The following is a 25288-nucleotide window of genomic DNA, read 5'->3' as shown; positions in this document are numbered from 1 at the left end:
GAGTCCTTCCTGCCCCCTTTTTTAAAAATTGCTAATTATAATAAAATTTATCGAAAACAATTCATCTCAACGATAAAGACTTATACACATTCATTATTGCAATTTTAAAATAAACTCGCCGCCTGTCGCGTATGCTAGCGATCTAATATATACGAATAGATGAAAAGTTAGTTTGAAGCGTATTGTTTTTCTGTAATTAAGTCCGAATTCATATTTGTTTCTATTGTTGCATCGACAAAAGTAAGTGCTAAATCGATTTAGGCTCGTTGGTCTTTGCGAGCTCCCTCAAGATGCAAGGCCGTGGGCAGTCGCCCACCACTTGAAACGCCTCTGCACTAGAGGTCTGCACGTGCTCGGGCCTACAAAGAATGTATCACTTCGGGCCCGGGAGGGGTTCGGGCAGTAGCGTCATTTCAGATTTGGCTTGGGGGGCCAAGACCCCTTGATATATGTAAAATTTCGCGTTTTCACTGATTTACTACTATGCTATTGATAAAATTATATAAATCTCGAACTCGGGAGGGGGGCAAATGCCTCTCCCTGTCCTCCTAAATGACGCCCCTGGGTTCGGGCTGTGAATTTTTAAATATACAACCATATTTCTCGGACTTTTTCGGGCCTAACTTTGTAAATATAGTGTAAAACGATACAAATTGCACCGTTCTTTCTGGAGGACTTTTAAAACACAACTGCAAAATCAAACCTCGAATTGCTGTAAATAAAAATACAATTTTACATTAATAATTAAGTTTCTGCAATTCGGGCTTATTTCGGGCTCATTTGATTATCACAGAGCTCAGTCCGGGCTCGGGCCTAAATGCTAAGACATATTTTGGACTCGGGTCGGACCTCACATTGTAAATTCACAGGCCGGGCCCGGGCTGAAAATTCCGGCCCGTGCAGACCTCTGCTCTGCACCCACACACATTCCTTCCTAGTCCAGAAAATCTCCTCCCCTCCGCATCGTCAATAATGGTAAATTTGTTCCTCGTATATTTGCTTATTATTGTAAGAGAAGTTCAAACCAGAACTCTAAAATTTGTTCGTTCTCTGGGGTAATGTGAGTAATGCAAATTAAGAAAGATATGCGTAATATACAAATGTCAGAAAAACTTGATATCAATTTGAATAACCTTTTACGTAATGTTTATTTTAGAAATAATAAACTTATGCAAGTATATCGAGGCATCTGAAATTTAATGTTAAATAGTGGCGAGTGAGCCAGAAGGGGCGTGCACTATTCAGTTAGTCAAAGAACTCATATATGTAGCTTGAAAACTAATACTATTTAAACCAATATTGAATTAGACAAATTTGATCACTCTGGCCACAGAAAAGGCGTCACCTTCTATGGCCCACCCATCGCATGATGGGAATGAAAGACAGAGGAAAAAAAAGACAAATTTGTAAAAAGTAGGATAACCATAATTGGAAATAGTGTGTGTATTTTTTAAGGAGGAAACTCAGAAGTACATTCTCGATATAATAATAATAATAATAATAATAATAATAATAATAATCTTTCTCACTTCAATCATAGGTTGATGCGCAAGAAGGAAATTTTAAAACTTTTCTCTCCCCTGGGAGAGCTGTTTTATAATTTCATAAGGTCTCTTCTTCGTAACTGCATCTATCCCTGATCGGGCCGTGGTGGGTCAGTGGTAGAGCGTTCACCTCTAATGCAAGCGTCCTTAGTTCGATCTCAGCTCGCACCAAGTGAACTTTGTGGAGGACAAACAGCATGTGTGGGGGTTTTCTCGGGGTTCTCACGTTTCTTTCCACTTTCTGCATTCCAGCATTTCCTTCTTTTCTCAACATCACTAGCTCCTTTAACCTACCAGGCATAAGTGTGGGACGTAAAACTTATAGATTTTTCTATCCTTGATCTTCCACTTCCTGGTTTTCCTTCTGCCTTTTCCCCTATCAACACGGTGATCCAATCGGAGTGCCGAATAAGATGTCCAAGCATGCTGTTTCTTTTTTTTTTCTATTATCTTCATGATCTGTCGTCCTTCATTAGCTTCCTTTAGTACGTCTTCATTCCTTTTCCTTATACAGTATTATTATTATTACACAACCACACAAAATAAATAAAAGTTCTGTGCACTGGACCCCAGGGTATTGATTCGATGTATTTTGGTACCCAGAACCCAAATTTCGAAACTCCAGGACGATTTGACCGTGTCAACTTTGTTTTATGGGCGAAGAACGTAAGTGCTGTTTTACGTTTGCTTATGTCTATCGCCCATTTAAAAAAATATCACGGTCAATCGTCCTGGGGTTTCGAAATTTGGATTCTGGGTACCAAAATACATCGAATCAATACCCTGGGGTCCAGTGCACAGAACTTTTATTCTTTTTGTGTAGCTGTGTTATTATTATTATTATTATTATTATTATTATTATTATTATTATTATTATTATTATTATTATTATTATTATTATTATTTTCCATGCGTACATTTTCTCGAAAATATCCACCCCCTAAGAGATGATCAACAATTCATTCCTGAATAGTACTCAGCTTCTTTTCCTACTAATGACTATTTAGGAGTTTTTTCTTAGCTGAATCTCGTTTTATTGTGTCTCCATTGTACGTAGAATAGGATTCGATTGCCAGTGTAAGCTCACAACTTCCGAAGTTAAGTCAACATCGTGAAAGAAATGGAGAACTATCCGAATAAAGTGGTAGCGATCTCTGGCCAAGAAAGACGAAAGGATTGTTTGATGTCATTGCACTGATCACGATCTTCTAGGTTGTGAATGTTTACCAGCTGGCATGTCCAGGCCCCTATGGGCTGTATTGCTGAGTTTAGATTTTAGACTAATAGACAGATCTGGGTCCAGGCGACTGCACAAGAGGGAGTTGCCCAAACCCAGCCCAAGCTAGGTGAAAATGGAATTTAATTGGTTGTAAGGTAATCCTGAATGGTAAATATTAACTATCCAGTCTCTGAACTCCATATTCTGAGATCGACCACACATATGAATTAGCCGAAGAAAGGAAGGGGAAAAAAATCAAAGTTATCAACTTAATATATTTATGCATTGCATCAATAGGAATTTCAACTTCTCTGACAGAAGACGTCGTGTTCAGGCTCATCCTGCTATTTTGCCCTCTCTCCTAGAGCCGATTTAAATCAGTTAGTATCGGTCCTTCATGACCTTGGTTATTAACTCTAACACATATCATAAATCATGACACATATATTATAAATGTTAATACAACTAAACAGTATCACTACTACAACTTAAAAACTAAATTTATCATTCAGACACACATTCATTCATACAGGACAGTGTGTGAGGTTAGCATATATCATTAAAGAAAACCATCTAGCTACGATTTCGCAAACATTTATTACATTTATGGAGAAGAAAGAATGAAAAAAAATTATTGAAAGGACTAGTTCTTAGTCATACTTCAACAGAATACATAGCATTATATCTTCATAAGTCAAAACAATCAAATGTCATTACTTGAGGCAGTGGACAAAACTGAGGACAAAGCTGCCCAAAACAAGTTTTTGACAAAAAAAAAAAAAAAAAAAAAAAAAAAAGGAAGAAACAGACAACATTTGTTTTTAGCCAGAAGCGCTCATAAATCACTACCACGTGACGCGAAGACTATTAGGGCTAGAGGTTCAGCAGAGAGCTCTCAATCCCTGGAGAAATTCTATCCTCTACGTTGCCAAGTGTAAACGGAAGTATACATTATAATTAATCTAAATTGATCTGGGGCATTAAATCAAAAACAGAAACCATGAACATATAGGTATTGCTCTTGGAAAATATCATGGAAAATTTTGAGACGGTAAGTGCAATATCTTGTTAAATATTCACATTGAAATATCTACGTGTTATCTTATAGGGATCCTGAAACACTTGCAAATGGGTAGACATCCCCTTAAGTAAATTGTCACCCTTTATAGTTCGTCAGCTTCATCATATAGCCACAGGAACGTTTCCTCCTGGACATATTCGTAAATTACGAAATGGGACGCTACTTGTTCAAACGACATCAGAAAAACAATCTCAACTACTTTTAGCTAGTACTCAGCTAGGACCTGTTCCTATTCTGGTTGAGCCTCATCGGCAGTTAAATACTAGAAAAGGACTCATCACATGCTTCGATTTGAGAGAGTTACCAGAGGCGGAAATATGTGCCGAACTTACGGATAGCCATGTGACAGACGTCCATCGAATTACTACGAAGAGAAATGGTACAGTACAGCCCACGGATTCCTATATCATAACTTTCGCTCTACCTGCCTTTCCAACGCATTTGAACGTTGCTTATCACGGTTCGAAGGTCCGCCCGTACATACCACTACCCTTACGGTGCTTTAACTGCCAACATTTTGGCCACTCAGCCCCTTCTTGTCATGCCTCTGCCATCTGTGGCAATTGTAGTTCCGCAGCTCATGGTCCGGCCCCGTGTGCGGCCCCATCGAAGTGCGCTAATTGTAAAGGTGGCCACCCAGCTTGGTCACGTGACTGTCCTAATTTTATGGCTGAGAAGATGATCCGTGAACTGATGGTAATCGAGAAGATCTCCGCAGCTGAGGCTAAACGAAGGCTACAGCTAAAAGTTACATTCGGCACCAGTTTCTCTTCCCTTCTAAAGACCAGCAGATCACAAGGTACTCAGTCAATTCTGCTACCCAGACTGACGTTGAGGTTCCCAGTGCGCCAGTCTCTTCCAAGGCGTCCCGTACCACTGCTTCTGTGAACCCAGGACTATCCCGCACGAAGCACCGATCATCATCCGCTTCGCAGCCTAAGCTTCCATTGAATGATCATTCGCCTCCACGAATCGTTAAGTCAATTCCTGCTTCTCAGCCTCCTGCCGCTCGGGCAGCTGGCTCTATCTCGTCTGCCTCTAATCACTCCATAACCCAGTTTTTGAAGCAGTCAAACAGCCAGCCTCCTACCAAACCCCTCACTAAGAAGGAACGGAAAAAACAGCTCCAGGCTCAAGCTTCCAAGGCTGCCTCTCCCTCCTCCACAGCTTCTTCTACCAAGGCATCGAAGAAATCTTCACGCACCCAGTCTTCTAGCCCACCTGGGGCGTAGAAACAGAAGCATACGTCACGTAGTCCACCTAGTGATGACGAGTCTCTTATGGATGATATGGTGGAGGAGGAGCTCGATAATTTTACCCTTGTGGAAGGCCGTGAAAAAGGCAAGCGCAGTACCTCGCTTCTTGTTCTCGATGCTCGTTGAACATGTCTCTTCTTCAATGGAATTTAAATGGCTATTCCACTCACTACGAGGAATTTAAGCAGTTATTGACATTATTTCATCCTACCATATTCTGTCTTCAGGAAACGCATTTTACCTCTACTAGCAACTCAGTTCTCTCTGGTTACACTGTATATCGTCATGATCAGCTTACTGCAGGTCGTGCAGCAGGTGGTGTAGCAATCGGGGTCTCTGATGCTTATCATTCTGCTCTCATCCATGTGAATAGTGCTTTCCAGCTTATAGCTGTTCGTGTCTTCTTAAGACAACCTGTTACTTTTTGTTGTATCTACCTTACGCGTCATGACGTCTTTACTGCTGTCGATCTTGAACAAATTGCCAGACAGCTTCCATCCCCATTTCTGTTTGTGGGTGACTTTAACTCCTACCATGCACTGTGGGGCTCTCCTCGTACTGAACCGCGAGGTCATGAGATTGCCACTTTCCTTGACAACACAAACTCATTGCCCCTCAATGATGGCAGTCCCACACATTTTACTACTGCTACTGGTACCTGCTCTCATTTGGACCTCTCCATTTGCAGTCCACAACTTGGTGCCCATCTTACTTGGCGCGTGCATGATGATCTCTATGGCAGTGACCACTTTCCTATTCTTGTGCATGGTCTTCCGCTCATCCATTCTGCTCCGTTCACTGCCTACAATCTACGTCGAGCAGACTGGGATCATTTTTCCGCCACTTTTCATTTCACTTTAGAACCTCGTTTTACTGTTGATGGTCATTGTGAGGCCTTTCAGCAGAGTATCCTGACAGCTGCACACGACTATTCCTATCTATGCTGGTTCCCGGTGTAAATGCACCGTTCCCTGGTGGTCTGAGGAGATTCGTGACGCTATTCTGGCCCGACGTCGAGCACTACGTACTTTTCATCGTGCTCCTACAGCTGATAATTTGGCTCAATTTCGTCTTCTTCGTGCTCGAGTCCGCTATCTGATTAAGCAAGCTAAGCGTCATAGCTGGCGCACTTATGTTTCTTCTCTTACTGCTGGCAGTTCCATGACAGCGGTCTGGTCGCAAATTCGTCGTCTACAGGGACATGTTTCCTCCGTTGCGGTTCCATCCCTTATTATCGATGGTGTAATGGTCACTGATCAGGACAGAATTGCTGCTGCATTAGGTCGTCATTTTGCGGATGTCTCTAGCTCTACTCACTACTCAGCTGGATTCCTCACTTATAAACAACGCACCGAACGTACGCCACTTCAGTTCCGCTCCGCAACCGCTGAAGCTTATAATCTGCCTTTTACTACTACTGAACTTGCTGCTGTTTTGGATTCTACGAAGGACACGGCACCTGGTCCTGATGGCATCTGTTATGCTATGCTCAGGCACCTGCCTGACGATGGCAAGCAACATCTTCTTGACCAGTACAATCGCTTGAAGACTCCTTCCCCGCCGCCTGGCGTGAAGCATACATTATTCCTATTTTGAAGCCTGCTAAACCTGCCACGTCCAGTGGGAGCTACCGCCCGATTGCCTTGACTACCTGTTTGTGTAAACTTTTGGAGAAGATGATCAATACCCGCTTAGTCTGGTTTCTTGAACACCATCGCCTCATTTCCAACTTTCAGTGTGGCTTTCGGCGCTTCCGTTCCACTACTTATCATTTGGCGCACCTTAAAAGTGCTATTCAGGATGCATTTTGTCATCAAGAACATCTCATAGCCATCTTCTTTGACCTTGAAAAGGCCTTTGACACCGCTTGGCGATATGGCATTTTGCGGCAACTCCATCTCTGAGGCTTACGTGGCCACTTGGCTCTCTTCATCCAGAATTTTCTCCAACAACGTTCTTTTAGAGTCAAGCTTGGAGCTACTCTTTCTGCTCCGTTTCCACAAGAGAATGGCGTTCCACAGGGTAGTGTGTTGAGTGTCATTGTTTGCTGTTGCAGTGAACAGTGTGATGTCGCAGCTCTCCCCTTCTGTTCATGGGCTGCTTTATGTGGATGACTTTACTATCTACTGTCGCTCACATGATCTCCGTACAGTTACTCGCCAGTTGCAGTTAGCGCTCAACCGCCTTCACCGATGGTCTTCCACTACTGGTTTCAGCTTTTCTCTCACCAAAACACACTGCGTTCATTTTTGTCGCCTTCGTCACTGTGCCTATGATCCTGAGCTGTTCCTTGGCTGTTCTCGATTGTCCTATGTGGATCATGTTCGTTTTCTGGGCTTGGAGTTTGACCGACGACTTACCTGGGCTGTACACGTTCGAGACCTGAAGTACCGCTGTCTCCGCTCCATGAACTTACTACGTTTGGTGTCCCTTCTTTCGTGGGGTGCTGACCGTGTGGTGATGTTGCGTCTATATCGTAGCCTCATCCGCTCCCAATTGGATTATGGCTGTGTTGCATATGGTTCTGCTCGACCTTCCATCCTACGTCATCTGGATTCTGTTCATCATCTTGGGCTTCGTTTGGCGCTTGGAGCTTTCCGAACTAGCCCTATTCCTAGTCTCTATGTCGAGGCTCATAAACCATCTCTTTCCCACCGTCGGGACTGCCTACTCCTGCGCTATTACATTCATATCCGTGCCGTACCTGACCATCCTTCGGCCTTTGCCCTTGAGGTTGGTGCTCGCTATGACAGATATCAAGCACGACCTACTGCTACCCGGCCTTTTGGCATTCGTGCTATAGACCTTGGGGCTTCTCTTGGACTCGATGTCCCTTCCATCTATCCATTGGGCCTCCTGCCCATTCCTCCATGGACAGTTCTTCCACCAGTTGTCAGCTTTCATCTAACGCAATTTAAGAAGTCTGTTACCAGCAATCAACAATTTTGTCAGGAATTCTTCTCTTTTCTGGATGCGTACCGTACCTACGCTATCTTCTACACGGATGGTTCGAAGCATGAAGATTCTGTTGGCTGTGCCTTCGTCACGGATGATCATAGCGCTGGCTTGAAGCTCCATCCTACTTCCACTGTGTTCACTGCTGAATTGGTTGCTATTCTGGAGACTCTGCATTATATTCGTCGACGCCATCTCCGACATGTTCTCCTGTGCTCTGACTCCAGCAGCGCTTTACATAGTCTCACGGATGTGTCAAGTGTGCACCCTATAGTTCAGCAAATTCTACTCTCTTGCCATTCCTTACGACTTGCAGGTTGCGATGTCCAATTTTGTTGGGTGCCTGGCCATGCTGGTATTCCAGGGAACGAGCGTGCTGACCGTGTTGCCAAAGAAGCTGCCCTTACAGGACCTGAGTATCCGTCACCGCTCCCCAGCTCTGATATTCGCCCTGTAATCAACCGTCTTCTCCTTCAGCGCTGGCAGACAAACTGAGATGAGCACCTTCAGAATAAATTGCATGCTGTCAAGCCGCGACTTGGTGTTTGGGCCACGAGTTCTCGTCCTTCAAGACTGGAAGAACGACGATTGGCACGATTACGTATCGGGCACAGCCATCTGACCCATGGCTACCTGTTACGTCGTCAGAACCCGCCTTCCTGCACCCAGTGTGGTGCATTCCTGACCATCCGCCACATTCTTGTGGAATGTGTTCCTCTTGCTCCTGAGCGAGCCCGCCTTGGCTTACCAGCTGATCTGTCTACCTTGCTTGGAGACGATGTCCAGATGATCTGGCAAGTTTACACCTACTTGCAGCCTTTGCACGTCTTGCGTGATCTGTGAGTGCATTTCTCACATTTCTTTTAATTAATTTATTTCTGCTTTTATCTACCGTTTGTGTTTTTCATGGTGGTTTTATGCTTGTCATAGCATTTCCTTGCTTTTATCTTCTTTACTGCACTGTCATATTCATTACTAATTATGGGCTGCCCCACGTGTGTGCACCTATTGCCGAGCTGCCCCGGCAGAGATTAACATGCTGTTGTGTACTAACCCGTCCTTGTGTTTGTGTATCGAGTTTGCACATTTCTTGAATGCTGAGACATTTTAATTCATAAATGACCGAACACCTTTTACGTACTCCAGACTTTGCTTTTACTTTATTATATCTGTGATACTATGCTTTTTTGTTCTTGGGTACTTCATTTTTCCTGTCAGAGAAGGGTGCAAAAGACCTCGATGTCGACGCGCCCATATAAACCCTTTCAATCAGTCAATCCTAAATGCGAACATTATAAATGTTCACATCACCACTCAGGTGAAATGTCGATTCATTAGTAACGAAAGACACGATCCAGAAAATATTTATCGTCATGCAGCAACATTTTGTGTGTAATGTTGGCACGTAAACCGTAGTCTGTAGGCTTTAGAGCTCGCAGCAACTTTAAACGATAAGGACGTAGTTGTAAGCTGCTTCTTAAAGCTCTCCACACAGACGGTTGCACTGTAACTACAGATTTAGTCTTTAGTTGCCATCTTTGCTACTAGCGGTTTCTAACGGCGGACAGAGGAAACAGTGCATGTGCATGCATGCATACAATACTACTGTATTTGAGTTGCTTTTATTTGATGCATTATTTATGATTGTAAGTTAATTGTAATAAATACTAAAATCCTGATGTTCATTTTGATACACCCTGTATTGTTGCTATTTGACAATAGTTTAACCTCAAATATGTTTTTTTTTTTTGGGGGGGGGGTGGGGGGATTAATCTGCAAAAAATATTACTGAGTTGATGTATGAAGAAATAAAATCCTGACCAGCTACCAGCATAGTAGATTCATTCATAAATGCAAGTTTCTTTTACTGTCTTTACCAGAGGTTTGTTTTATTCTTTTTGGACAGGAGATACGATTGCGTATCGAGGACTACCTCCACCAGTTATTCCTGAAATTGGAAGTTACTTCGACGTTCTTGTTACAATGGCTGCAAATCCTGGAAATTTCACAGTAAGTAGCTAGATTATAAACTTTGTGGTATTTATAGCCCATATTTCGAAAATTAGATGTTCCTAATTTTAAAGATTTTTTAAAGTAGTATTGGAGAGAATTTTAGACAATTGCTTATGTTATTATTAAAATAAGGATTCTGTATGTAAAGCAGGGTTGGCAAAACCATGATTTTTATTGAAAAAAACCAAAAACTTTTTTTTTTTTTGTTTAAACTACGCTTTTTTGGTTTAAATAATTTGCTCTATGTATTTATATCACATATGGACAGAAATAAGTTTGTTTCACCTTGGTGTTATTATGCAACAACCGTGTTATGCTGGAAGGGGTCACTTAAGTTTAAAGCGAAGTCGAAACCATTTCTCGACTTACATCCGAAACAAATTGTCCTCCATTTGAACTCGAAACCGGGACTTACTGGCCACAAATGCGATAGGTCTGCCGGCTCACTCACGAAGGACTCCTGATACGCTATACTGATCTTTACATACTTTTAATATAATTGTCTGTCAAGAGTCATTTGAGAAGGACAAAAAGATAAAACAGTTGCATAAGTGAAACCATTATACAGAATTATAATGGACAATTTCAAAATACTGCAGAGTACAGAAGATCTAATTAAGTCCAAGTTAGTTCACTACGACTTTTATTAGTCCAAGTTAAAGAAATACGACGACTTAATTTGCATATCACTAAGAAAAGTGAAAAAAATATATAAGAATTATTTGAGTTCACTTTTGCTCTGGCTTATTTATACATAAATAGATATCAAAGATACTTCTGATTTCAGTAAATGCCTCTCGTAGGGTATGACTCCCCCTCCCCCCAATAAATACGGTATTTCGATATATTTTATTAATAGTAAACATTATTAAAACAAAACAATATTTAGAATTTTTCTTTAATTGCAATTACATAACAATAACACAACTATAAAAAAAATCGCAAAAGAAACATTCATAAGCTTATAAAAAAATTGCTTTTGTAGTATAATCTCTTTGAGTAATGAATGGAGAATTTAGGTCTGAATATAATACGAATAATATGCGGGAGTGACACGCAGTAACCCACAAATGTGTGTTCATCAAGATTTTACGAACACTTACACTTTTACAAACATTCGTTTTTTTTGGTTTAAACCAGCCAACCCTGATGTAAAGATTCTGTTTTTTAAGGTAGAGCTAAAAGATAGTGCACGAGAGTTTGAACTTCCCCATCACCTTTTATTATAAAAGTTTCCTCTTGTATACAACAGAAATAAATATTACAGATAAAATATAAGTTCCTCTAAATAACTTGGTGATTTGCTGTTGAATTAGTAGAAGCCCAATGACCACACAAGGTGTGAGAAAAGTAATGAGATTGGCAACACTGCGGGCGATCTGGCAACGTGGTGTCTACCGGCCTGTGCTAGACCGGTTTGTTTATCCCTTCCACTTCCTCAGTCCGAGTTACAACTCCGTACATCTAACACATTAATTTTGACAGCGCCATCAGCGAAGTTGTGTTTTTGTTGTGTATTACAGAAATGGAGCGTCGGAATTTAGAGCAAAGTTGTGCAATAAAGTTTTGTGTTAAACTTGGTGAATCCGCAAGTGTGATTTGAAACAGGCGTATTCGGAACATTGCATATCAAGAGCACAAGTTTCCTGCTGTCACAAATCATTTTTGGAAAACTGAGAACACGTTGAAGATGAACCTCGCTCAGGGAGACCTTCAACTTCAAAAACTGACGAAAACGTTGAACGTGTGAGGGGTCTTATGAAATCAGACCGTCGTTTAACAATAAGGATGATGAGTGAACAGTTAAATTTAAACACTTTCACCGTTCATTATATTTTGACAGACGATTTGAACATGCGAAAGATTTGTGCTAAAATAGTGCCAAAAAACCTCACAACTGAACAAAAGAACAATCGAAAAAGTGAATTTTTGACCTCAAAACCCATTCCTGTTGTTCTTCAACCCCCCCCCCCCCTGTTCACCTGATTTGAGTCCTTGTGACTTTTTCCTTTTTTCCGAAATTGAAACGTCGTAAAAGGACGTCATTTTGGAACTCTGGAGAACATTCAGAGACTGTGACCGACCGCTTAAAAGCCATACCAGTTGAAGACTTCCAGCGCTGCTATCAAAGAGTGGGAACAACGACTCCGCCGGTGTATAGCTGCCCAAGGGAACTACTTTGAAAGGGATAACACATCTCGTACGTCTTAGGGCGTGTTGGATAGGTGCCTCTCAATGACTAGGCGTCTTAGAGAGGAAGATGGAAACTCACAATGACTAGGCATCTTAGAGTTGTGGATGATCGATCGGTGGAGATTGATGCCTTCTGCGTGTTTCGTCTCCTTTTATGCAGAAATGTTGCTGAACTCCTTAAATCTTCGTCACTTGCCGATCGTTGGCGATGATTAACGTCGTCTTCATCGCTGTCGTCTGAAGTGTGTTTACAGCTAGTATGTGCTGTTGGAAGCACGTGAAGCTTTGCAGTATCCTTAAAGTACTTCGACGAATACAAAAATAATCAATAATGTATGAATGCTTATGGTAGACTACAGCCATCTGGTGTTGTATTTTTGAAATGTGTATACCAAACCATTTATGGAAACGATTACAAGCTTTATTTAAGTACTGCTGTAAGACGTAATATTTTAAGTTTTTAAATATTTGTATTCATATCTAGAACCAGTGTAGACTATTAAAATAATAATAAATGTTTTTACATAGTGTGTTTCGTGCAACCAGGAGTAGGCAGATTTTTGTATTAATTGGGAAGGAACATGGCTGTGACTATAATTGTACAGCCGCCCCTGCTCTAATCTGTGAATTCTGTCTACACTTAATAGTCCAGTTCCTGGGCGTTAGACCCGTAGGAATTTCAAGGTGGATTAAGTTCCTCTTCAGCTCTAAGCGATGAAATTATTAAAATAATAATAATAATAATAATAATAATAATAATAATAATAATAATAATAATAATAATAATAATAATGAAACCGAGTATAAGTTGGCAGATTTGAAATTTAAAAGCTGTCCACTCGAAAATGTCGTATTTATCTCAAACGGAATTTGGAGTGTGAATCACATGAAGTTTTCTTTTAGCCGAACTAGTTGAAAATAATTGGTTAGATGGCAATAGGGTAGGAGAAGTTGTGAGGCAGTTCAAAGAATTTAGATCAATTCCAACTGTAAAACTGTTTAAACAACTATGAGCCAGTATTCTATTCGTAGAACTAGTCGGCGTTTCGATGACTTTTGGGTAAGTAATTTGAATATTTCACAGTCCAGTGATTTAAGAGATGTTAAAATATTCTTGATTTCTTTCATGAAAATTGAAATCTAGAAAGAGAATCTTCAGTCGTTGTGCAGTGTGTGGCAGATTATTTAAACGAACAGACTTGAGTAGAACGCAGGCTTGCATGATCCAGTTGCTTGAGAAACAATCCATAAGGCGAAATTGAGAAACAACCCATAAGGAAATCTATGACTCATTATATACGAAATGCTCGTACTCCTTTTGCAGAATCAGCAAACCAACGCGAGAGGACTTGGAAAAGAAACAAAAAGAAACCGAAAACAGGAAAATAAAGATGATTCGCAACGAGCTTCAAGCTAAAAAGATTAAAATAATGAGATATATCCTTAATATTGATGTGGAACAAGACAGATTTATGTACATATATCCACACTTTCTCGTTGAGTGTCTCACTACGACTTTTTCCTTTCATATGAGACGAGAGTTTCATCGCGTGATTGACGTTACAAATTAAACTTTAAGGAAAGATGCTGGAATATCTATTAGGCAAAGGCCACCGTACAAAAAGCACTGCATTTCCTTGTCTGTCCGATTTGGGTGATTTTTGGATATGTTGTAGCAGAGGATCCCCGGGCAGTTGTTTATATGGGGCCAACTCCCTGTGACCTCCAGAAGTCACCAAAGGTCACACAACGGGTGTTGGCAGAACTGGTTCAAACTTGGCATACAGAAAATATTTGTGTGGCATACTGGGCTACGGCAAGTGAGGATTGTCCACGTAACTAACCGTGTTATCTCCAGAGGTCACCAAAGGGCACGAGAGCGGTTGCACTTCAAGATAAGGTACAACGAGATGCACAATATACGTTTGAGGTTCAATTAGAGGAGGCTGGTATTCTGCGTGCGCAAATGTTCTCCCGGTTCTCTGGTTTCGTCATACTCAACTTTGGATTGCATTTAAAGAACCCAGCTACATACACCCCGAAGACGACACCGAGGAATTATTCAAAGATCCAATATTATGTTGGTACTGCACGTGCAAAAGCGGAGCCAGAACTATTAGTTGTTGAGCAGAAGTCGCTAGTGTGCTGTGGTACATGGGTTACCTAGACATGTATAAAGTATTCGCTATCCCAGCAACAGACTTCTGTCTATGTTCTTTGATGCTGCAGAACATGACTTGACCGTTATTTTTGAAGGAGGCGAGGTTAAAAATTCCGGTTTTGAAGGTATAGAGTTTGAACCTAACGATTAGCAGTACAGCATCATCAAGGCATGAAATCATGTAGCAAGACGAGGCAGCCGCTTGCCCTAGTTAACAAATGTGCCGAGGGATCAGAGTCATCGATCCTCGCTTTCCATATCGGAAGGAGAAAGTCACCTGCGGGTGTGTGGAAAGTATTGGAGCAGTGTGGGGAGAGGGGTCCAAGTTTCCTGCTCCGGACAACGGTAAGAGTAGGACTGATCTCCGGCTGACGTCTTCCGCAACACGTTTTGATTTGTGACCTTCCATTACATTACTACTGCATTTTGTATGCCAAGTTTGCTACAGTTTCGACGGAACCTGTTATGTGTCCTTTGGTGATCTCTGGAGGTTACGGGGTTGGTCATACGGAGTTGGTCCCATATAAACAATTAACAGGGGGGGGGGGGTTTCTCAGCTGCAACATATCCAAAAATCACGCAAATCGGACAGACGAGGAAATGTAGTGCTTTGTGTACGGGCTCATCATTCCCTCATCTCTCGTCATCACCGTCTCCTTTAGCCTAACCGGCATAACCGTGGGACGTAAATCTTAAAGATTCATTTCATTTCATTTTTTTTTTCTCAGTGCCTGTGTTGAGCCAATAGTGAAATTCTGTAGTGATGGTTTTGTGGTGTGGAATGTTTTTTCTTGTATGATTTAGGCATTCTACTAGTCGCCTTTGGTAACTGGAACACAGTGCAGTACGTGAACATTATGATAAACTAACATCGATTACCCGCGTCCCTGGGTTAAAATAAAAATTTTAAATGCACATCTCCTTATCTCATGTGCTTGGTACCGTGAAATATGCTGTTTTTGTTTTTAGTGACATGGATTTAAATGGCGTCGGAAGTATTACTATTTATCTCAGCGATCCCGAAAATTATGGATTCGAAACTACATGTAATATCGGTCATTTTCGTTCATTTATATATATATATATATATATATATATATATATATATATATATCCCTGTCCTCCAAATTTCGTGGCTGAATTTGGATGTAAACAGCATCGGAACTATCACTGTTCAACTCAGCGACCCTGAAAACTATGGATTCGACACTAATATTGGTCATTTTCGATCATTTTTATGTCTCCCCCTCTTCGTCCCTCGAGTTGCGGGGCTGAATTTGGATTTAACCAACCATCGTCTGAAGTTCACAGTTTTTGTCAAAGACACCGAAAACTCGACACTAATATCGGTTATTTTTGGTCATTTTTAAATCTTTACCCCCTCCCTCTCCCCTAAGTCATCGTCAAAGTGATATGATAAAAAACATCCCAGGTCTGAACCTCATCTCTGTTGAAAGTTTGATCGAAATCGTTCCGGTGGTTCAAGAGATTGTCACAAACATAATGACTTTCAATTTTATAATATAGATTCCTTGTTTCTTGCACTGTAAAAATCTTATAAAATGGACCGGTGTTCCCTTCAAGATGAAAACGCTCCCAGTTATAGATCTGTTGTTGTTAGACGGTGGTATTGTGAATGTGGAATGTCAGTTCGATTAGTCCAGAAATTGGCTTATAAATTACTTGCAGATTACCATAAGATTACTTAATAAAAAGGGATATAAATACGGATCATCTAATCTCATCTCATGTCAGCAGTCTTTTGATTGGTTTGACGTAACTTTCCACCCTTCCCTATCCTGAGCCAGACTTTTTTTTTTAAATTCTATTTTCAGCTTTTCTCCCCTATATCTTGTATTAATTGGCCCGTATATTTGAATCGCAGCATTCCTCTAGGTGTTTTTCCTCCTGCAATTCCCTCCATAGCTACTAATGCCATTTCCCCATGTTTTATAATGTGTCCAATCATCCTATTTCGTCTTCCCGAAGTATTTTTCAATATATTCCTTTCTTCTCTTATTTCCAATACTCTCTTGTAGTGTCCATGTCTCGCCCATGCAAAACTGGGAATGTAAATGTAAATGGGCATGAGGATTGATAATTCCCTTGGAGCCAGACTCATGAGAAATTATGCTTCATTGTTTTAATACAGAAATGAAACTCAACAATTTCAAATGATAAAATAAAGACTATATTAGGTGGAAAGTAAAGAGGGGAGAGAAAAAAGGATTTTGCCGTTTAGGATATGGAATTAGCATTTACCTTAATTATTATCCTTTCTTGTCGATGATGCTGAAGGTGATCAAAGCTGGTGAAAGTATTGCTTTGTGACTTCCTGGCGTAAACATAATAGGCTTTTCACTTAATGATAAACTTGACGATTGGATTTTATGTCCCATCAAAACTGCCAGAGACGATGAGTGGATAGTGTAGCTCAACTCAGTATCTGAGTAGTGGACTTGGCTTCATTTTATGAAGTGTTTCTACAATGATGAATTCTTGCAGATTCCAACTGGCGGTCGGCGTGGGGACGATCCTAGCCTCCAATAATGGTTGTCGTAGCAATGCAATGTACTTGCTATGCACGTTCACAATCCACCCCGAGAAGTTCGAGGGGGGAACAAATATAAACGGGATTTTTGTTCTTGAACATCAACAGTTGGTAGGACTGGCCGCGAGCTTCTGCTATGTTTAGGCGGGACCTGGGAGTGGAAAGAGCGTGCTGTTAGATATTTCCCGCCATTTCGTCAGTACCGCTCATGATGTCGGAGCAACAGGTGCACCCCTCCACTGCGCGACGCATAATTAAAATTTCATGCTCGTGAAGGAGTTACAGCGGCAGAAATTTGACAAAGATTGACTGCACAGTTCGGGGTTCAAACATTGTTAAGGACGCGTGTGTATGCCTGACATAAACAGTTCAAGGAAGGACGAGAACGTGTGGAAAATCAGCAACATGATCGCAGTCCTCAGACCAGCATTACGGACGAAAACGTTCGTGCTGTTAAAGGCATTATTAATGACGATCGACGAGTAACAGTATCAGAAATTACAGAACAAGTCGGAATCAGCTATAGGAGTTGTCAAGCAATCATTAAAACGGACCTACAGTTCCCTAAAGTGTGTTCCAGATGGGTCCCTCACCTTTTGACCGAAAATCTGAAGTTGAGACGTTTAGAGGTCTGTCAGAGGCTTAAAGCAAGGTTTGCGGAAGAAGGTAATGCATTTTTGAGTCTGATCGTCACCTGCAACGAAACATGGGTTCACCACTACACTTCTGAATCCAAACAAGCCAGTAAGGAGTGGCGGAGGCAAGGGGAGGCAGCACCAGTGAAAGTCAAGACTCGACTGTCAGCTGACAAGGTTCTTTCAACCGTTTTTTCGGTCGGCGATGCATTTTGCTGATTCACTTTTTACATGAGCGACGCACAATAAATGCTGAATACTACTGCGAGCTGTTGAACAAGGCGAGAGTTGCATATCGCCGCAAAAGACGAGACCAATCGATTCGACAGATCCTCCTCGTGCACAACAATGCGCGGCCCCATAGTGCAGCTCGAACTCTCTCGAAGCTACAGGAAATGCACTAGACTACACTTGAACATTCCCCTTACAACCCGGACTTATCGCCCTGCGATTTCCATTTGTTCGGACCGCTTAAACAAGCTCTAGGAGGGCAATGATTTGAAGATGACGAGAGTGTGGAAGAGTTCCTGCGTAACTGGCTGGTGACACGACTTTGTTCTTTTTACGATGAGGGCATCAAAAAGCTGCCTACACTCTGGGACAAATGCATTTCCAAAGGAGGAAATTATGTGGAAAAATAAATTGTAAGTGCCTTGCGGTATTCAATAAAGGAATTTAAATAACAGATAAAATCCCGTTTATATTTGATCCACCCTCGTATGTTCCAACAGGTTTGGTAATAGAGGATAATAACGTCATACAACCAGGAAGGTTCGTGCAATCCTAAGACAGTGTACAAGGATAAAATGTTTCCAAGTTAATAAAGTAAGAGATTTGACAAAGTCATTACATGATTTCAAATTTAACAACAATTTAAACAGTCGTCCATTGAATATGTAATAATTTTACAGTAACTTCACAGTAGTGCACAAATGATGGTAATTCTGTGCAACAGTTAGATTGGGGGGTTCGAAGTGTATAGCCCTCTTGAACGTCTAAGAGATGAATTGGAACCCTGTTTCAGGTCCAATATGAATTGTCCCAACTCATCGGCAGCACTGGCTGTTCTTTAAGGGATCAGTAGATGGTCATAATGCATGATGTTTGTCAGATATTGGTGGAAAGCTTTCCAGGAGGGTGATCCAACTCACTGTGATTCATGCCAAATCCTTGGAAAGTAGTGCATGAGAAAAACGAAATGGTAATAAGAATGAACTGTTCACGGAATTTGTAGATTATATATTAAAAAAAATTACCTTTTGGCTAGCTGGAAGCTCCGTCCCAGTGTTTGCTCGGGGGGCTACGGCCTCGCACCTCTTAAACCCACAATTCTGTCGAATTTCAACTTTCTTTCCCTATTTCAAGTATCTAAAAGATAAGATTTTGTATCCCAAGAAAACGCCCATTTAAATAACATGGAAACTTCTTCATTCCCCCTTAGATCCCTTTAAAACTAAAAATTTAAACATTTTGGACTGAGAAGATGCCCATATAAATAAGATTTTTTTAGATCCCCATAAAACCACTCTAAAGGTGGAAATTTTTATTTTTGGTAATTTACTTAGGTAACGCTAACGAAAACATATAAGCATACCAAATTACAAGATTTTATTCCAAGTACCTAAAATGTGTGAGATTATAGGTCAAAAAAAGGCTCATTTAAGCAACATTGGGGAGTTTCTTCATCTCCCCCTTTAGACTCCCTAAAAATTAAAAGTATTCACTTTTGGGAAGTTTCCGGTGGGTTAATCCCGGAAAGTTACAATCGTGCCAAACTTCAACTTTCCACATCAACCGGAAGTACCCGTTATTTTACGTCAGTTCATGTAGTTTTATATATAGTTCGGAAGCAATGAAGAATTCTGGCATTTCTTAGAAGTAGAGAAAATAAAAATTACGCGCAATTCTGTTGTTTGTTAATAAATTTCGCTGTTACAGGTGCAACCGCTTCAAGATAGACGCCAGCTAGATAAGATGATGAAAGAAATGCAGAACTTCTATGGATCACAAAGTAATTCCAATCTAACCAAAGAAATGCTCAAAGAAGGAGGCATATACGCTGCACTACATACAGATGAGAAGTGGTACAGGTAAGAGAACAGTTATTTTATTATAACGGTGTGGTTCTAGCAGGAATCAAAAGTTCCGTCAAAATGGACGATTAAGGGGAAAGAATGGAAAGAGTTCTCTAGTATAAATATGGTTACTTTAAATAATCATAACAAGAATTAAGTACAAATGCAAGCATGTAGATACTAATCCAAACGCAAACGTTTCGGCAAGCTTCCGCCATTTTCAGTGTGTATCCTTAGAAACTTTCACATGAAGAACTACATTTTTAAGTCAATCTTATTCACAGTGGAAATGATGTTAATTGGTTGTTGGAATATTGCTGTTGCATTTCCTTATTAATACCTTATGCTTTCCCAGCAGGAGCTCATGTGGTTCAGATTCAACATTAATCAGTAGGTCCACGTCTCATATAGCCTCGCTGCTGCAAAGGACGCTAAACTATATTCAACTGCACAAATTAAGTACAAATGTATACCTTATGCTGTCTTTTCAGTGTCTTTATCCAGAATCGAAGAGAATGCATTTTGCAGAAAGAATTTAAAACCAATTAAGTAGTTCAATACTACATTCATAAAAGCTCTACATTGTTTTTAGCTAACACAGCCAATTTCTACTGTATCTATTCCTATTTCTTTATTAAAGCTGTCCTAGTTTGTTTCGTAGTTTTATAACCTGTACTGTTGTTTTCTCACTACTGAGATTCGAAATTGAAGTAAAAATGAATAAATAAAATAACTACACAGGGTGTTCCAAAATAACGCCAACAACGTTTGGGAGGTGATTCCTGACACCAAGATAAGACAAAAAGAGTATGAACCAACCTGGGTGCACAAATGCTTTCTTTCGGAGTTATAGGCTGCCAAAAACATGGACAGATGAACTTTAAAGGTCCATAGCTCCAAAACTATGGGACCTAACATAGTCGGATCAAGACTTCAGTTAGGAACTAATATGTGTTCTATCCAAAAATCTGTTTCAGAATCCTCAAAACTCACTCAACAATTTTTATAGAGAGAGTTTTGGCTACGGGCACATAATTTGAAGTACTCACCAACTACTCCTATAAAAGTTGTTGCAAAAGTACCACAGAATTCTGAAACATGGATATTTGGATAGGGCACATACTAGTTAATAAGTGAAGTCTTACACGAGTACGGTAGGTCCCATAGTTTTGGAGCTATGGACCGTTAAAATTAATTTTTCCATGTTTTGGGCAGTCTATAACTCCGAAAGGAAGCATTTGTGCACCCATGTTCAGGTTGGTCTATACTTTTTGCCTTACCTTGGTGTCAGGAATCGCCTAAACGTTATCGGTATTGTTTTGAAACATCCTGTATATTAGTGCACATAAAATATAACTATACATCACCATGTTCTGAATGCCTAATATGAATATCAGTCTCAATAGGTCAGAAGGGACATCTATAACTTGTGCTGTCTTCTCTTACCAGTAAACTTAAAAGCAATGGTTTTAAGAAGCATGAAATAAAGATTGATAATGCACCTGTAAATTGGTATGGCATAAAGGCGATTGTTCATCTGAGAAACACGCACGAACCTGTATTAGGTGTCCATTAGAAACAAAAATTGTATCTATTCCAATTCATATTAGGCCGAAGGTGGTGCTTCCATAGGGAACAGGCGCGTTAATGACGATGGGTATGGAAAACTAAAAGTTCCTTACAATGTACAGTTACTATTGATATTTGAATATAAAGCGCGTATTTTCTTGGAAGATAAAGAATTGCTGCTGTTCGTTGGAAGCAGTATTGATGAGTGAATGTCAATAAGTAATTAAATAAAACTTCTGCTCGCTTCCACGGTGCACATCATCACCAGTGAGATTCAAAGTTACCTTGTATGTAGTCACAATCCTGTACCTTTTGTTAGCCTTCCCTGCTGGTCTAGTGTGCCTTTATTGTACATGGTGCCGAGTTTAATTTCCGACGGGAGAGCACAAAAAATTTAATTTAATAATCCCCATGTTTCATTAGTCATCGGTCTCCTATAACCTAACGGGCTTAAATGTGAGATTAAACTAAATAATTAAAAAATTTGGGTTGAAATGTTTTAAGTTGTGTAGCATGTGTTAAAGTCGGTTCATTTTGTTATTATTATTTAAAATTGTGTACTATGCATTAGTTCCACTGAAATATCCAATGTATTTACTTTTGTAATTCACAAAAGTCTACATCTGCGCTATAAGATATAAGTAAAGAGAGCCTTGAGTATTTAAACTCAATTTAATGTCAATTTTTGCCCCTAATCTTCATTTGCTCATTGCACTGTGCGCCACCATGTTTGATAGTAAGGAAGAGATCTTAAGTTTTTTCGGGCGTCTGCCCTGCGTAACATGGCCTGTTTTTGAAAATAAAGTCAGCATCCCATCCTCTGATGTTTAAGTATGCAACTTCCGTCGGGCTGCGTTTGCTACAAGTACTGATTAAGTTCCGCTCTACATTTCTTTTGCCACATTCACTCTACGGTCCTTGCTAGTGACAATCCTTCAGTGCTCAACAATCTCGGAGGCTTTTTGTTCACAGTTACGAGGTGCATATCAAAAGTGCATGCCATTTTCCCATAGTTCAGAAACTAATGAGAGTATATCAATCTAATTTGATTACTTCTGAATTAACTACAGACCTTAAAACTTAACTACACAAAATTTCAAGCTTCTAACCACGTTCGTTTTTAATATATTCACCTGTAAAAGAAAGCCTTTCTTCAAATTGACCTGAAATAACGTATTTTTTTTAACCATAATAGAGATACCTAATAAAAATTTTGTGTACATTTTGTGAAAAAGGATATCGATACTCATCGTCATGTTTGTAGGGACATTGCCTTTCCTAACTGTATTGTTTAAAAATGTATGCGGGATTTATAGAAGGACGGGCATCAACTTACGATGTGGCAAGGACCGGAAGCTCAATTTGTGGAACCATCTCAGAAAATATTTTTCCTGTTGAGGCCCTAGTGATTGATGGCAGACGGCTAACTGTTGAGGATATCTGTAACCTTATAGGTTTTTCTCGATGCATCGTTAAAAAGAAAAAAGAAGTGGTTTTGCGATATGGATTCAACGATGTTCCGTTGTGTGTAGTAACGCCAGAGATATACCAGGTGTCTACTGATACTGGAAATACTTGAATTATACTGGAATTTAATTTTAATACTGGAAATATACTGAAATTGTTATCCACATACTGGAAAAATCATGAAACTAGTAATTTGTCAACAATACTTTTTTGTAATTGTTTTAATAGTCTTAGAAACAATTTTGTATTCATTGAGATTGTAAATAAGTTAAAAAATCATTTATTTCAAAATAATAATAATAATAATAATAATAATAATAATAATAATAATAATAAAGGGTAACTAAATTTATTAAAAATAAAATATCCTTTTGATGATAAAACAATTGCAAACCTGAAATCATAAAGAGTGTGATTATTCCTAAAGAACTCTAAATAATCATTGTATTAGATACAGGAATTTTGCTAATAGTTAAACTGATTATACTGGAAATATACTGGAATTTTGCAAATGAAACTCAGTAGACACCGTGTATACTCCGGTTTCAGTATTCATCTCCGTAACAGGAACACACAGCCTTGATGCTACTGTCCGCCTAATTATTCATTCATTCATTCAGTATTGATCTTTATAGAACAAAAACCATCTATAGGTAATAGGTAGCTAGAAATAGGTTTTAGATACTGATTCAGGTCGCTATATTGATTTGCAGGGAGCAAGGATTGTTAAGACGCCCCATCAGGACGAAATTAAAATACCGTTAATTTTATAGTATCAAATAGATAAAAAATAATCGAAAAGTGGAACAAGAGCTCGGTAGACAATATTATTTTGCATGAGATATCGTTATCACGATTCTTTTATCTGCTTTCGATTTGCAGCTATTTAGAAAACTTGGCATTTATTTTCGCGTTTCTAAATGGTTGCAACCCGGAAAGCTACTAGGTGACTCGTGATAACGGTATCTCATGCAAAATAATATTGTCGAGCACGCTCTTGTTCCACATTTCAATTACCTTTTATCTATTTGAAGATATCAGATAATTTCTGTAAAATTAGCTGTATTTGAATTTCGCAGTGATTAGGTCTCTTAATTTCTTGATACGGATTCAGCCTACCAAGAACAAGTTCCATCTCCGGTTGGAAATGTGTACTACTTTCACGTTGTTAACGGATTGACTTGCAACCCACATGTTTATTAGAATCGCGATAGTGACACTCACATGATTTATAGTGTTAATATGTCTGTTACACCACACGATAGTTCTTGAACGAAAGCGAGTTTTTAAATTCTGTTTTCAGTAATGTGTAGCTAGAGCGATTATCCCGGTCAAGTTAGTTAATGGAGTGAATTGTTTATCATCTTTACGAATAACCGTGCCTATCTATATCCCACACATGAAAATACGTGCGCTTGACGTAATACTCTTTACTGTCTTCACCAGAGATTATTTTTACAAGGAAACAAAAAAGATATTGCCGTTCGAGAGCAGTGATAGACAAAGAGTAGTACAGTGGTCGGTACGAACCTTTAGGTTTCGAAGTAGTCTCCATCAGCATCCAACACCTTTGACCACCGTTCCTGCCGCTGCATAATACTCGGGTGATGAAACTCAGCGGTCCTTGATTGCGTTCCACAGGTCTCCCTCATTTGCGGTGGATCTCCCACAGAAGTGGTTGTCGAGGGAATGAAACAGGTGGTAGTCGGTTGTTGCAAGGTCCAATGAATATGATGCATGGCAAAGTCTCTCCCAGTCAAGTTGCTGAAGGTCTCCCGGATCCTCTTTGCCACATATGGCTTGGCATTGTCGTGCAGGACCAACATATCCTTGCGATTCAGCAATGGTGGCTCTTTCTGCTGCAATGCACGGTGCACCCTTTGCAACAGCTGAGAGTATATAAGTCAGCAGTGATGGTCTGACCAGGTGAAAGGAGCTCTTAATGCACCACGTGCCGACAATTCCATCATAAGAGAGAGCATAAGTTTTCGTGGGTGCAGAGGTGATCTTCAGGTGTTAGGAAGAGGGTAACTTGGCGACAACCAATGTCGGGTACGCTTGGCAGTGTCATAGAGAACCCACTTTTCGTCACCAGTGAGCAAGCGATCAAAGATGGGTGTATTCAGGTTTCGAGTGAGCAGAGACAAACAGGATTTCTTTCGTTGGCTCCTTATTGGCTGCTGAATGTGTGTGGGGTACCCACTTACTTAACTTGTATAACTTCCCTATCTCACGCAGGTGCAGTCCGATTGTTTCAGCGGAAACATGGAACCTTTCTACAAGTCCATCGCACGTTAGACCACTGTCCTTCTCGATGGCAGATTTCAGGGCCTCCTTATTCAACAGTGCGAGGTTCATCCGAAAGGTTTGTATCACCCGAATGGAATTTCTGAAACCAGTGCCTGACACTGCGTTCGATTACATTATTCTCCCCAAATACCTGGTATATGCGGCGACTTGATGCGGCAGCTAACAGGCCACTTTGTCATACAACAAACACACGTGAACAAGCTGCTACGATACCTCCATTTCTCTTCGACACTGGTTGAGTTATGACCGCTATATGTAA

At 40.2% G+C, this 25288-nt stretch overlaps 1 protein-coding gene across 3 annotated transcripts in view; it reads left to right on the top strand.

Annotated features, from left to right (window-relative positions):
• Positions 1-25288, top strand: part of tapas (tudor domain-containing protein 7 tapas) — a 112975-nt gene that overhangs the window by 78439 nt on the left and 9248 nt on the right. For all 3 annotated transcript variants that reach the window (XM_081755387.1, XM_081755386.1, XM_081755388.1), the window contains 2 exons: positions 9962-10065; positions 19547-19698. In XM_081755387.1, the coding sequence (XP_081611513.1) occupies positions 9962-10065; positions 19547-19698 (256 nt within the window). The remainder of the gene's footprint in view (positions 1-9961; positions 10066-19546; positions 19699-25288) is intronic.

This window comes from Thermobia domestica, chromosome 4 (assembly GCF_964235325.1).
Source record: "Thermobia domestica chromosome 4, izTheDome1.hap1.1, whole genome shotgun sequence".
Taxonomy (NCBI): domain Eukaryota; kingdom Metazoa; phylum Arthropoda; class Insecta; order Zygentoma; family Lepismatidae; genus Thermobia; species Thermobia domestica.
This window is presented reverse-complemented; position numbering and strand designations above follow the sequence as displayed.